The sequence below is a fragment of the Pholcus phalangioides genome, unplaced genomic scaffold (genome assembly GCF_987345545.1).
Source record: "Pholcus phalangioides strain wild (caught in Gottingen) unplaced genomic scaffold, Ppha-v1.0 ptg000042l_1, whole genome shotgun sequence".
Lineage (NCBI taxonomy): Eukaryota > Metazoa > Arthropoda > Arachnida > Araneae > Pholcidae > Pholcus > Pholcus phalangioides.
Window position 1 is genome coordinate 1,077,027 of NW_028301628.1, and position 15,670 is coordinate 1,092,696.

A 15,670-nucleotide genomic window follows, 5' to 3' on the forward strand; every position below is an offset into this window, starting at 1 on the left:
GGGGAATTTTTTTTTTCATTTGTACGTTTCTTTAAATCTAAATTTGTTTATTTCATGAGCCGTGCAAGATGTCGCCATATTGGTTAACTTGGACACAGTTTGTATGTCCCTGAAAGAAAGAGGGATATATGTGATCCAAAAAGCCTCATTAAAGAAAACCTGGGCAGCACCTGGTATTATAGCTAGTAAATAATATAATTAATGTTTAAATTGAACATTTAACTATACAGAGATTTTGATTCTCCTGAAATGCTTGTTCCAGTTACGTTGGATTATCAAGGTTCTACATACTGTTTTACTGTATTTGAATTGGATTTTTGCAAAGATGGATTGAAAGAAACTCATTTATAATAGAAAGTTATTTTTTATTTTCAGCCATTTCCATTTCGTGTTTTACTGCATGCTTCACAATCGGGGAAATATCGTGAGTACAGTCTCCTCTATCTATAACAATGTTGATTATTAAAAGGTCAATTCTTAGAAAGGTTGGGAGGTGTGATGCTGTCACTACACACACATACATATCATTAGTTGGCCCACATCATTGATGCATGACCCTTGGATCTTCGCCCATGATATGCATATACAATGTGTAGGACCAGCTTAAGAGAGAGCATCATAGTTATCTAGGCAAAGTGATTTTTGTGGGGCTTCCTTAAACAGAAATATCTGCCATACAATTTTTTTTTTTTTTTTTTTTTAATAATAACATACAAACATATATACAAGCATATACAAAAACACATTAAACATACACTTTTGACCTCAAGGGACATGCCTGTCCTTCCAGTAGGTCTACAGGGTTTCTCCGTAGATTATAATATAGTAGATTTTATATAGTTATACTCTGGAATATTTTAGGAGATATCATTAAATTATCAAGAGGCCCCCTCTACACTCAAGGCCTGGTTGGACCCATGTGTTAAGACGGCACTGAGACAATATGTAAATTAACTCTATCTCTCTTGACAGCTTTTTAAATGTGCGTATATGTAGAACATATAAATAATTGAAATATTCAGTTTGTTATAGATATTGCAAAGAGACAGCAATGAACGAAAATTCATAAAAGATTTTTAATGAATCTTGCCGCATGTCAGTTGAGTGGTTAAGGAGCTGGCCGCTGCCTGTCCAGGTCTGGGTTTGAATCTCGGTTCGGGCATGAATGTCTACTAAAACTAAGTCCCTGGACAGATCACACGCAGATGTCATGGAAAAATCCACATTTACATGTGGATCACATTATTATCACTCTCTTCAGAGATTTCACGATTCATAATGAAAGATGAGTGTAGGTATTTTGCGACCCTTGACAATAGCCTGGTCATTCTGGGACTGTCACTGAAATATCTATGGAACATGGATAACATTAATACTAATCATCCCTCCCTTTTTTTTACTTTTATAAGTATTTAAGATTTCAGCGGTAACTTCTGCTATTACATAATATTTCTTCTCAGCATCCAAAGATCAGGGCCACCTGATATGGCTCGAGGTCTCAGGCATATCAATTCATGATCAAGTTCTGTATTTCCAAAAGTTAGTACATCTCCACAGAAGAGACAACCAATTTTTACTCTACTTGAAAGGCATTGAAAGTGGGATGGGGAGACCCTCAAACATTGATTATGACCACACCAGACGATCCAGTGCCTTGACAATGGATTCATCAAAGTAGTTTGCATTGCATCTCTTTGATTTTGTATAGCCAAGGCTGCAGTTGGAACCGGGTTATGCCGGGGGCAGGGGAAGAGAGGGGAAAAAAGAAGGAAAGCAAAAGCATGGTGAGTTTGCAAAGTAAAATCACAGTGAACAAAAATGAGTAAGCCTATGTAGACACTAGTTTCAATAATGCAATTTCGTATATGATGTTTCTCTGCCTTATATATGTTCTACATTTTATTTTTTTCATGATTATATTACTTTTTGTTACTGTAAATGGTTTTTGCAGTTTTGATTGCTTCTGGAATATCTGAGAAGGACATAAAGATTGATTGGGAGTGGCTGAAGGAAAATATTCTACCAACACTCTGTGAGTATCTTGTTGATTACAAAATTTATTTTATGTGCTTATACATGAATATATTGCCACAAGATCACAAGAAGGTGGCATTTGTTATTGGTTTATGTGAAGGATAAAAAACAGCATGCTCTTAACTAGATGAACACTAGGCTATAGTGCTATGGCGTCAATAGCCATCGCTATCTGATGAAGCGGGAGAGGTCCAATTTCCAGCCCAATATAATATAATAATAAGGGAAAAGGGGACTTGAGCCATTTAAATTGTAAAAAAACATGCTCTTTCGCCTCCATCAACACTCCTTAATTTTATGGCCACTTACTTAAAGGGCCCCTTCAAAGTTTGCGTAATAGCCGCTCCGTATTCTTCTTTTCTCTCTCTCTTCCCTATATACTGAAGCCTCTTGACCTTTGTAATTGCCACCTGCAGGCGATTGACTTTATTTTCATCTATTGTACGCATCCCTTCTTGGGAATATGTGCTTTCTGACTTTCTTGCTTCCTCTCTACTTTTCTTTTCCTTCTTTTTTGTACAACTCCCCCCCCCCCCCCCCACAGAAAACATCTTCCTCCCATATGCTTCGAAAGATCGTAGGGGGTGAACCTTGACCAATGATGTCAATTTTAATACTATTTGTACCTACGTAATCCTCATCACCCAATGGAAGGATCTTTCTTTGAAGCCGGACTACCAATTAGAAATAGGGGGTTGGTACCCCTCAAAACTTTACTTTTGGAATCTTTAAAAATTAAAGCAGATTGATTAGTGCAAACTAGAAATCAAGTTGGAAAAAAAATGTAGAAAGAGGAGAATTTTTTTGAAAACACATTTTTCTTTTCGCATATGTATATCTAGGTACGAGTATTCTTTTCAATGCATTCCTACATTGCTTACCTTTGTGTCAAGTGATGTACATTTGTACATATCAGATTTTCATTCATGTTTTGAAGAGCAAACATAATTTTATTGCCAGTATTGTAATCTCCCGACTTATATTTTCTTTTTCTTTTTTTTTCGTTTTTTTTTTTTCTTTTTCCGCAAGATGGATGTGCATTGCTATGGCGTCAATAGCCATCGCTATCTGATGAAGCGGGAGAGGTCCAATTTCCAGCCCAATATAATATAATAATAAGGGAAAAGGGGACTTGAGCCATTTAAATTGTAAAAAAACATGCTCTTTCGCCTCCATCAACACTCCTTAATTTTATGGCCACTTACTTAAAGGGCCCCTTCAAAGTTTGCGTAATAGCCGCTCCGTATTCTTCTTTTCTCTCTCTCTTCCCTATATACTGAAGCCTCTTGACCTTTGTAATTGCCACCTGCAGGCGATTGACTTTATTTTCATCTATTGTACGCATCCCTTCTTGGGAATATGTGCTTTCTGACTTTCTTGCTTCCTCTCTACTTTTCTTTTCCTTCTTTTTTGTACAACTCCCCCCCCCCCCCCCCCCCACAGAAAACATCTTCCTCCCATATGCTTCGAAAGATCGTAGGGGGTGAACCTTGACCAATGATGTCAATTTTAATACTATTTGTACCTACGTAATCCTCATCACCCAATGGAAGGATCTTTCTTTGAAGCCGGACTACCAATTAGAAATAGGGGGTTGGTACCCCTCAAAACTTTACTTTTGGAATCTTTAAAAATTAAAGCAGATTGATTAGTGCAAACTAGAAATCAAGTTGGAAAAAAAATGTAGAAAGAGGAGAATTTTTTTGAAAACACATTTTTCTTTTCGCATATGTATATCTAGGTACGAGTATTCTTTTCAATGCATTCCTACATTGCTTACCTTTGTGTCAAGTGATGTACATTTGTACATATCAGATTTTCATTCATGTTTTGAAGAGCAAACATAATTTTATTGCCAGTATTGTAATCTCCCGACTTATATTTTCTTTTTCTTTTTTTTTCGTTTTTTTTTTTTCTTTTTCCGCAAGATGGATGTGCATTGCTATGGCGTCAATAGCCATCGCTATCTGATGAAGCGGGAGAGGTCCAATTTCCAGCCCAATATAATATAATAATAAGGGAAAAGGGGACTTGAGCCATTTAAATTGTAAAAAAACATGCTCTTTCGCCTCCATCAACACTCCTTAATTTTATGGCCACTTACTTAAAGGGCCCCTTCAAAGTTTGCGTAATAGCCGCTCCGTATTCTTCTTTTCTCTCTCTCTTCCCTATATACTGAAGCCTCTTGACCTTTGTAATTGCCACCTGCAGGCGATTGACTTTATTTTCATCTATTGTACGCATCCCTTCTTGGGAATATGTGCTTTCTGACTTTCTTGCTTCCTCTCTACTTTTCTTTTCCTTCTTTTTTGTACAACTCCCCCCCCCCCCCCCCACAGAAAACATCTTCCTCCCATATGCTTCGAAAGATCGTAGGGGGTGAACCTTGACCAATGATGTCAATTTTAATACTATTTGTACCTACGTAATCCTCATCACCCAATGGAAGGATCTTTCTTTGAAGCCGGACTACCAATTAGAAATAGGGGGTTGGTACCCCTCAAAACTTTACTTTTGGAATCTTTAAAAATTAAAGCAGATTGATTAGTGCAAACTAGAAATCAAGTTGGAAAAAAAATGTAGAAAGAGGAGAATTTTTTTGAAAACACATTTTTCTTTTCGCATATGTATATCTAGGTACGAGTATTCTTTTCAATGCATTCCTACATTGCTTACCTTTGTGTCAAGTGATGTACATTTGTACATATCAGATTTTCATTCATGTTTTGAAGAGCAAACATAATTTTATTGCCAGTATTGTAATCTCCCGACTTATATTTTCTTTTTCTTTTTTTTTCGTTTTTTTTTTTCTTTTTCCGCAAGATGGATGTGCATTGCTATGGCGTCAATAGCCATCGCTATCTGATGAAGCGGGAGAGGTCCAATTTCCAGCCCAATATAATATAATAATAAGGGAAAAGGGGACTTGAGCCATTTAAATTGTAAAAAAACATGCTCTTTCGCCTCCATCAACACTCCTTAATTTTATGGCCACTTACTTAAAGGGCCCCTTCAAAGTTTGCGTAATAGCCGCTCCGTATTCTTCTTTTCTCTCTCTCTTCCCTATATACTGAAGCCTCTTGACCTTTGTAATTGCCACCTGCAGGCGATTGACTTTATTTTCATCTATTGTACGCATCCCTTCTTGGGAATATGTGCTTTCTGACTTTCTTGCTTCCTCTCTACTTTTCTTTTCCTTCTTTTTTGTACAACTCCCCCCCCCCCCCCCCACAGAAAACATCTTCCTCCCATATGCTTCGAAAGATCGTAGGGGGTGAACCTTGACCAATGATGTCAATTTTAATACTATTTGTACCTACGTAATCCTCATCACCCAATGGAAGGATCTTTCTTTGAAGCCGGACTACCAATTAGAAATAGGGGGTTGGTACCCCTCAAAACTTTACTTTTGGAATCTTTAAAAATTAAAGCAGATTGATTAGTGCAAACTAGAAATCAAGTTGGAAAAAAAATGTAGAAAGAGGAGAATTTTTTTGAAAACACATTTTTCAACTGTAGCATCAGGAGCGGCGATCATCCGTGATGAAAGGGATGGAAGAAAAGGTAGGGAAGAAATTCTTACCACAATTCTAGTAAATTATAGACGTTTAGTTAAAACCTAAATTAGGAGGAATTAACCGGGGGCAGAGATGGTGAAATTAGGTATAAAGAGTGATTAAAAGAGAGTTATTCCAACATCAAGTTAAAATTATTATAATTGAACATACAGTATTTTGTTTATGTATTATGCAGAATTTGATATCGTGGAAATGGATTTTTCTAATTGACTTTAATTTTGTGTAAATATAACTCGTTCTTTTCATATGATCATTTGATTAAATATTAAAAGCTAATGAAATTTAACTGATTCCTTCTTTTCATGAGTCATCGTTTTTTTCTAAATGTATATTGGACCACTAGGAGCCTGGGTTAATCTGATAATTACATATATATATATTCTTCCAGTGGTTCGATATAACAATAGTATACAAGGTGCGTCAAGATTTTGGTAAATAATCTGGTATCTTAATTGCAACATTAGCTAGATGATCCCACACACACATGTGCATCCACAAGCACATCAAAAGCAGTCATCATACTTTAACTTGAGTATGCATGACCATCAGGGTAAATCCCCCTTCGATAGCATTTTCTTTAACTGAGGTGGACACTCAGGACCAAGAAGCCCTGCTCACTGCAGGACTTTCACCGCCCCCTCATGTTACAAATCCACAAATGAAAAAAACATCTCTGGGAAAAGATCACAGGCAACAATTCATCACCAATGCCGCTGTGGTGGTCGAGTGGTTATAGTGACGGACCCAGCTTTGAACCCCACCATCGCCACAGTTGTGGTCTCTAAGTTGGTTTTCTATGGTTCCCAACGTCGAGGCACAAATGTGGGCCAATCTCCCTGTTAAAAAGGGAAGAAAATTAAAAAAAGAGATGTCGAAAAACACATAACAAACGTTACACACAGGCCTGTCATCCGGGGGGGGGGGGGGACTTTAGAAAATACACTAGAAATGGTATATATATATATATACATACATATATATATGTATATAAATACAATTGAGTACATGTTCTTTGCCCCGAGCTAAAACTTTTTAAGTTAAGTAATCAGTTATAACATTAGTATAAGTTTCAAGCTACAATGAAACTCTTGAGCTTCTATGTATTTTATGTCTCATTTAATACACATTCATTATAATATATATAGATTCTCAGTGATAAGAATGTAATTTTAGATTCTGATCAAAACATTTTTCCATCCTTTGGCTCATCAATACTTGTAGGTGCTTTCGACAGTGAAGATGAAATGCTCCGCTTCGTAGCATGCAAAGTCGAAAGTTTAGTTGCCCAACGTTCTTCTGATATAGTTCATGACCTTGACAGTTTCCAGCACAAAATTGAATCTGCAAAGTTTCAGAAGTTGTTCAACATGCCTGACAAGGAAAAGCTTGTCAACTGTGAGTTACACATTTTATGTTTCCTCCACTCTTGTTTTTTAGTTGAAAGTTGAATCAGGGGCTCTCAAACTGTGCATGCTGTGCCCTGGTGTGCTTCCAAGGGTTTTCAAAGAGTTTCTTTGTTAAACTGCTCTGGGGAGCCACTGATAAGCATTGATTAGGAAAAGTGGTGTCACGGGTGGGAAAAGTTTGAGATCCTCTGAGTTTGACAACTATTCGTCTCTTTATTTTTTTCCCGTGGTCTAATTTCCAAAATTTTGTTATAGATTATTCGTGCATATACTGGCAAAATAAGTTACCTTCTCAAGGATGGCTTTACCTCAGCGTTAATCACCTTTGCTTCTTGTCACATGTTTTCAGAAAGGAAATAAAGGTCATCATTAGATGGGCAGAAATAATTGTAAGTTCCTATTGATGTCACACTTAATGATTACTCCATTAAGTATGCACACCATGCAGATTTATTTGTATGCTAACATGTACTTATTGCTCTAATTCAATTGTCGTCAACCTTATATGAAATATAGATATATATTTTTTGCAAGTTTTTCTGCATGTTAGAAGATGGTAGAAATATTTATACATTTTTGCAGAGCAACTCTTTACTTTTACGCTCTTCTTATTCCTATCTCACAAATACGATTTCTGAAATTCAAATTATATCTTCATTTCATTCGTCTAATTTACACAAACAAATATGCTTAGCATATGACATTTTTGATGAAAATCAAGATTTGCATCAGCAAAAGCCAAGTATAAAGCTCAAACTAAGCTTTATAAAATGAACAGAATGGATCCTAAAATGCAGAGAAAAGACAGTGTTTGAATCAGCTTATTCAATCAATTCTTAGAGTGCAGTAATTTCAAATTATTCAGAATCCGTGACTCAAATTTCCTGGCGTGCTGGTCTCTCTCACTTTTTTCCGGCATGCTGGTAATATGCAGTAATTTTGAAACCGGATGATACTTTCTGAATCACTTTGTATGCATGCATAATTAAACCTGAGACAAAACCAAAAACAAATGTGTGGTTTTTTTTTTTTTAGTGTTTCATTTGCACACTTTTATTAGACACATAGATGTGTATGTCCTAAATTTAACTCAATCCATTTATATAGGAAATTGATAAGAATGTATCTGTGCTATTCCCTGAGAGCATTTCTGTATCTACAAGGAAAAAGACAGTAAGTAAAGCTTCAAACTGAAATTTATTGCATCGCAATCTATTTGTGTAATTAAGATTTGATGATGAGAGTATTTTTCATAATCATTGTGATCTTTAAAGAAGCAGACATGTTTTTTCTTACTTATTTTACTTTTCACAATCATTTTTTTTTTCTCTACAGTACCACTTCTCGATGTTTTTGAAACCTGATGATGCATACAACTTGATGCAACAGCTTGCTAATTTGGCTATGAAAAAGTAAATATATTTCTTAAAATTTATATACAATCGTGTAATATTTATTGGAATTACAGAGATTTGTATAAAAAATGAATAAATAATGATGTATGTAATCAGGGTTCGCACTGCTGATCACCATCGTGCTAAGTCATGATCAAGTGTTTCATTTGGCAGGTAAATAAAAGATCAAACTCACCAAATAATGGGTGTCCATTTGTCACGTATGCTAAATAGTATGTCAAAACGTTGCTAAATAGGGTTTGGCTAGCCTTTTATCCCATTTCGCTGCAAATTCTTTTTGCTTAATTGAACCTGTTACTATAGTTAATAGAAAACCAGTGAGAACTCTGGTGACAATACACTTTCATCTATTTACCGATGAAATTTTTTTTATTTCAATAAAAATAATTAATATTAATGTAAACTCAAAGTTAATAACTATTGCATGAGAGTGGTAGTCATGATATCATTGGATTTAGAATTTATGGGTATCAAATACAGTGAAATCTCGATATAATGCTATTCTGTGGACCAAGAAAAAAATTTTGTTATAGCCCTTTCAGTCCCTGTATGTACTAATGTGCTTGTTATTTTTTCTCTCACTGTAGATTTTTTTTTTTTTAACCTCAGGGAGTTAAGTCTTGACTTAGAGGATTGAGTAGTTTTGAGTCAGAAATATAGTGAATATGAACTTTGGGTACTTTCATCAGAGGGCCACACTTGAAGTTGAACTTTCTGGGTTTTTTAAGATAGCTTCCAGCAGAAAGTGCTTCCGGGAAAATTTATTGTATACAATTTTGCAATAAAATTCTAGAAAAAATTGTGTGTAAAGATGAATATCCCCTGCGTGATCTTGGCTGAAAAAATTTGAATAAAGTGAGTTATATTTGGTTACTTATAAAATTTGATAAACAAAATTTGCTGCCATTTTTAATTTATTTTTTGAGTATCCAAAATGCAAAAACATCTTAAAAATTCAAAAAAAAAAAAAATGAATGCTTGGGTCTGAAAGTATAGAGGGATTATTGTTATATAGAGGCAGCAGTTTAACATTAACCTACACATGTTTCCAAACAAGACTTGAAAAATATTGTTGTAGAAGGATTTATCATTATTGTATGACATGAATGTCGCTCTCCGCTTGTTAATGCAAGATAATAAGCTTGTTCGGCACATATACGCTCTAGCGAAGGAAAATCTCTATCTCCTCTGTAGCTTAGTGGTCAGAGCACTCGTCCGGCAATCGAGGGACCCGGGTTCGACTCCTGGTAGAGGCAGAGATGAGTTTTTTCCTTCCTTAAAAAATTAACATCTCAAATAATAAATATCTTCACAACATCCAGTCTTCCGTATATCTTGCATTGTCATTATTGATCTGACTGTAATAAGCACCTCCGATAATTTACATTAAGTCCCATTTACATGTGCAAGATTGGGGGTAGCTTTGGTGATTACCTGCATGGCAACTTTTTTTCCTCATTTGGGAAAAAAGGTGGGATGGAGATCCATCAATAGAGTCCCATCTTTGTTGTGGAATAATGGTGGGTGACTTTGACCTCCTCTCCCATAATTCTTTGTGCTGCGAAAATTTCTGTTAGCTCCTTCATCAGCCATCTTGAGCCAACCACCTGTTCAACCCACGTGACCAGTGACAACTTCCAAAAAATAAGGGGGAATACCGGCATGAACTAAACGGCATGTAAATGGGTTGTAGTGAAAATCTGTTACCTGGAACTTCCCGGGATGTTTTATTGCACATGTAAACAGGGATTTAATGTCAGGTAGAAATGCTGGGTTAATTATTAATTAAAAAACAAGGATCTACAATTAAATTAATAGCACCTGTGAAGTCAGATCAAATTGTAGTTTGATCCATTTGGAGCGAATAGAAATTTTTTTTTTCCATTTAAGTAAATTTTATTAAAATAAAATAATCGTAATCAAATAGCTGTTTTGTCAGTTAATACAAAATATCTTTAGTGTGTTTTTTTCTTTTTCATTTTCAAACTGTAGACAGCGGTTCAATTAGCTCCCATGTATATTAAATGGGAGAAAAGAAAATGATTATTCAGAAAAACATTTTGAAAACATGATTTCCAGTGTGAAGTTATAGTACAAAAAATTTGTGCCGAAAAAAGGTCCATCATTCTAACTTTTATATATGTTTGACAATGGTCTTCTGTGAAACTTTTTCTCATGGTTATTGCAATGTCAATGAGAATTTTCTTTTTTTTCAGTTTAATTTCGGAAGAAAGTTACAAAGCAGATGAAAGCCTTGCACACAAGCTTAGCAAAAACGTCCGAAGTAAGCCTTCTTTCTTGATGAGAGATTTGGATGCTAAAGCGCTAGGTGAAACTTATAGGTAAAATTTGATAGATATCAATGCTTTTATTTTATACCCTAATTTCTTAGAAAGCTTTGCGTTTTTTGAGTGTCAGAGTTTTTTTTTCTCCATAGAAAATTTCTAGGTATGTACCTGCGATCAGAACTCTTTTAGCCTGTCGTGTGAAGATGATGAATTTTGTGTTGAGGGGAAAAATCTGAATGGATATTATGAGGGGTGGTCCAAAACTAAGTTTCACTTAGAGATAGCTGAAAAGGAAATGACTACCAAAATGGTGGAAAACAGAGTTTATATTTTCAGACTTCCCTGAATGTATGATAAAAGGGAGGGTGAATGGGCATACATGGAAAATGTCAGAGAAAAAAAATAAACTGAGGACAAATGTGCTTTTATGGAGTTTTGGAAGTAATACTGCAGCAAGAGATTCTCTTAGCGTGCCAAATATTTTGATTTGTAACTGAAAAAGCCTACACTAAATGTTCAGAAGTCTGGAAGGGGCTGTGTGTGTGTGTGTGGGTGTAGATAATTAATAAAAGAAATTGAATATATATATATATATATATAATATCACACACACACACACACACACACACTTATTTACACACTTTATGAGGTGTATACATAAATTTTATGAGGTGTGAATCAATTATGTTCCACTATAAATGCTGTGTTGATTTGTGGAATGTTTATTATTACCATTTGAAAGCTTGTTTCTAAACTGATCTTTTCAGGCGTACATTCCGATTGCCATTAGAAGAGAAATTAGATGGGCACGCAGAGTGTTCACTTTGGACTCCTTATGATAAGAATTATGTTTGGGGGATATTGTATCTCTCCAATAACTATATTTGCTTTGAAAGTCAGGTAGGTAAGGCCAAGTGGTAATGTTTTTCATAAAAATTCAAAGATTGAATTATTGTTTTTTATTTTTAAGAGAATATAATGATATAAATGGAAAAATAAAATGAGTGAGAATCAAGCAAATGTTTAATCATTTACTTTATATTTAATAGTTTATTTTCAGGAAATTATCATACCCCTTTAAGACGGGGAAATTCTTGAAAATATAAATGTTTGTTAAGTATTTCACCAGCACGATTGTTTGAGCTCGGGTTTAAAGGGAGAGGGTAGTCATATCAAAATACCATGTCTATTAAATTGCTATGAAATTTTCATAAGACACGAATAATCATTCTATTTGATACAATATAACAGGACTCAAGGTTCTTTAATAATACCGATTGATTAATTATAATATTTAAAACTCTGTTGACAACTTAAAGTAGTGTGATAATTTTTCTCATCACCACTAATTCTAAAGATGACTGAAGCAATGTAATTAAAGGATTTTCAAAATACTGGTTCTAGCAGATCTTCCGAGAATGACAAACACTGAACCAGAGGGAAAGAAAAAGACAATAGGGACTATTTTAAAATTGGTAGTTCAAAGCTAAAGTTTAACGTAATACAAAAGTTATAAAATCTTCTCTCTGTTTTTTGACTGATTCTTGTTCCATCAAGAAAGGGGGAAAATATATAAAACTGGTTGAGTGACAGCTAAAGTGAATAAAATTTGATTTACACAAAAATTACCACGTTTTTAAGACAAATAAATCACACTGGTCGAATGGTCGACGCGTTTCGGCTCTTCCATGGAGAGCCGTCATCAGGACCTCGTGGTCAGAACTCACACGAATGAAGAGTGATGTTTACGTCTGGTCGTCCGAAGAGTTCGCCTAACGTAAACATCACTCTTCATTCGTGTGAGTTCTGACCACGAGGTCCTGATGACGGCTCTCCATGGAAGAGCCGAAACGCGTCGACCATTCGACCAGTGTGATTTATTTGTCTTAAAAACGTGGTAATTTTTGTGTAAATTAAAACCAGGCAAAGTTACTCATTTTTTTGTGATAATAAAATTTGATTGTTTTAATCATTTTTATGTCTGGGCTTTTTCTCACATATGTGTTTTGTGTAATTTTATTTTTCTTGATTAGGAGAAGGTTATAGTATCTGTAGTCATTCCATTACGAGAAACGTCCATTGTCGAGAAAAAAAGTGATGGTGGTGGCGGTTTCAAGAAAGCAATCCACATAACGACAAAAGACAAGGTAACATTTTTGATAATCATTTCTGTATTTATCCCGTATAAGAGAAGAAAGCTTCGAAATGGGATATATGTTTTCCAAATAATGCGCTTATAGTTTGACTGTGAATTTTAAAAGATTATTTTTTAAAGGTCATTCATCCTGTAATTAATTATAATTTTCCACAGGTGACTGGCTCAAAGGTGAGTATAGCTTTTTGATAATTATGCACTTGCAAAAACAAAATGCCATTCCATATTCATTAGTTTTGACTGGAATGCCTCAATTTTTCACTTTTTTCCCCCTTGAACAGCACACAATCCCATACTATCACTTAATTACTGCCAGTTTATTTAGCTATTTTGATGAGAGGTCAAGAACCTACTTTAACAAGCTACATAAGTGAGCTACTTGATAGTGACTTTCTCACATACCAGATTGACTGGTATCAATATATGATGGAGCCACCGTCTCGGTTGTCTTTCTATATATTAACACTAAATCTCTACCCAAAACCTACTTTATATTTTGTCTTTTATGAGATTATAACCAACCTTCCCCAAGGGAATTACTTTTGCGATTTCCGCTCACTTAATTTTTTATCGTAATGATTTTCAGAAAAAAATGGTATGGACAAATGATGTGGGAACCAATTGTATGAGAAAGAGAAACAGAGTTGTTCCTTTTTATCAATATTAATTTGTCATACGTCCCTGGTTGAATGGGATGTATGGCCACTGTATTCACAAAAAAAACTTTTTTGAATATAGTTATCATTTGGTTATTGCTATCAGAAACCTCAAGTCCCAATGTGACCACATTAAGCGGCATGGACTTTATATGTATTTTATTGCATTATATGAATTTCCTACAGGAAAAACATTGGGCAATCTGTGATATGGATGCTATGACATTTCAAGTTGATCTCATAGCCAATGTTTACCTCTAATTTTGTTTTACCTGTACAGAGCTGGTTTCTCTTCATTGTGATAGTGAAATGTGCCCCTAAATATTCCAACTACAGGCCTACAGCGGTAAAAATATTCAATCATTACACTTCACTCACGATTTAAAATATAAATGACAACACCAAAAAAAAATTCTCACACTATACTAAATACACAATCAGACTGTTAGGTATGTTCACACACTTTGTTCCAGACTCTGTCACAAATCTGGGCTGGAAGAGATCTTGGTAACGGGATAGGTCCAGTGGCAGAGTCCTGCCTTTCATTCACTATATCCCTAAATATATCAATTTTAAGTGCATTATGAGTGGCTGCACACAGTAACTCAGAATGAACATTGCTCCTTAGCTTTCATTGATATGAAATATTTGTTCAGTAACTTTTTTTAAGAGTTTATAAATTTGCTTAATTTGTACCAAAAGATTATGAAAATACTTTTACATTCTCAAGCACAGACATTTAAATTTGTAGCTCATAATTACTAGGTGTTGATGCATAGAAAAGGAGGTGACTTTTAAAATGAAACTACTATTGGTTTATTTGCAGAAAAACATCATGTTTGCCGACCTAAACGATTTAGATTTTGTTGTTATGAAACTTTCTGAATTATTGGCAAAAGTACCTGATGTACGAATGCAGATGTAAGTATTTGTTGTTAAAGTGTGATGTTTTTTCAGTTATTTTATTAAATACTAGCAATAACAGGATATTTAGCGACTTGGAAAGTCGGGGGGAATGAAAAGTTTGTCAGAAAATGTAAAATATTTGGCAAAGGTTAGAGAAATATGTAGAAATACATCAGGGAAATCAATGTGAAGGTGTGGGAAAAGTTCTGTGAAATGAAAAAAAAAAACAAATTCAAAATTCGGAAAATATTTTGAATTATATTTCTTCTTTTCCAACTTTTGGCCAGGGAAATGATCAAGCAGATTTCACTGGGAACCCGGAATTATGAAGGTCCAGTGCTGCCTGGGCTTCCTCTATACTCATAGCCTTGAAACTATTTTATAGGGGATAAATATGTGTGAAACACATTGTTTGAAAACCATGGTAACCACAGTGAATATTCCAAAATTCATTGTTGATAGAGTTTTTTAGCATTTTCTGATATATTCTGTTTTGGTAAAACCTTTACAATTACCCTATGCTTCATGTTAGGCCTGCTTTGGTATTTGTACAAAACTTATCCGAGATCTGTCCTACCCTGTACATTTGTTTCGGTGTCCTCACATACAGACAGACAGAAAAGTTGTTGTATATACAGTAAAAGTCCAATGTAATGAGTATGGGTGCAATAAGTGATTTGTGAGGGATTGTCAAATACCTAATTTGAAAGAATAATGAATTCATCAACCAGCTGTTGGAAACATTCATATGGATAGTGGAGAGTGACATCATCCTTGGATAAGCCATCTGGTCGCAGTGTCAACATTTGTGAGCTTTGGCCTGAGTTGGTCCGACCATCCATGTACGGTCCCTTTCAGCACACATGAGCTCTAAGTAGTAACACCCTAGATCACTAAACTAGTGATCTAGGGTGCTCACCCAGCCAGTGAGAGGATGTGGATTTGATTCCTCACAAGGGCAGTTGAATTTTTCTTCCTTTCCTGAATTCATCTTCACATCAACTAGCTGTTGGAAACCTTTGTAATGTTAAAGATACAAAAATATGTGGTTATAGCGAGTTGAACATTATGGAGCTTTTATTATAAGGTCCACAAAATTCACCAACAATGTCAAGAAGCATTTTCAGCGAAAATACTCGTTAAATCCATCTGCAAGTTAAAAAGATGAAATTTTGGAAATTAAGCGCTAATAGCAAATATATATATAAGATTATATCGATATTTGACAAAAA

At 35.0% G+C, this 15,670-nt stretch overlaps 1 protein-coding gene across 2 annotated transcripts in view; it reads left to right on the plus strand.

Annotated features, from left to right (window-relative positions):
* The window catches only part of Tbc1d8-9 (TBC1 domain family member 8/9), a 41,336-nt gene that overhangs the window by 7,990 nt on the left and 17,676 nt on the right, over positions 1 to 15,670 (plus strand). The window contains exons 3-13 of one of the 2 annotated variants that reach the window (XM_089255422.1): positions 376 to 424; positions 1,952 to 2,032; positions 6,834 to 7,007; positions 7,274 to 7,407; positions 8,126 to 8,191; positions 8,354 to 8,430; positions 10,650 to 10,775; positions 11,489 to 11,621; positions 12,755 to 12,868; positions 13,033 to 13,047; positions 14,359 to 14,453. In XM_089255422.1, coding sequence (XP_089111548.1) covers positions 376 to 424; positions 1,952 to 2,032; positions 6,834 to 7,007; positions 7,274 to 7,407; positions 8,126 to 8,191; positions 8,354 to 8,430; positions 10,650 to 10,775; positions 11,489 to 11,621; positions 12,755 to 12,868; positions 13,033 to 13,047; positions 14,359 to 14,453 — 1,064 coding nt within the window. The remainder of the gene's footprint in view (positions 1 to 375; positions 425 to 1,951; positions 2,033 to 6,833; positions 7,008 to 7,273; positions 7,408 to 8,125; positions 8,192 to 8,353; positions 8,431 to 10,649; positions 10,776 to 11,488; positions 11,622 to 12,754; positions 12,869 to 13,032; positions 13,048 to 14,358; positions 14,454 to 15,670) is intronic. The other variant, XM_089255423.1, reaches the window with a different exon arrangement.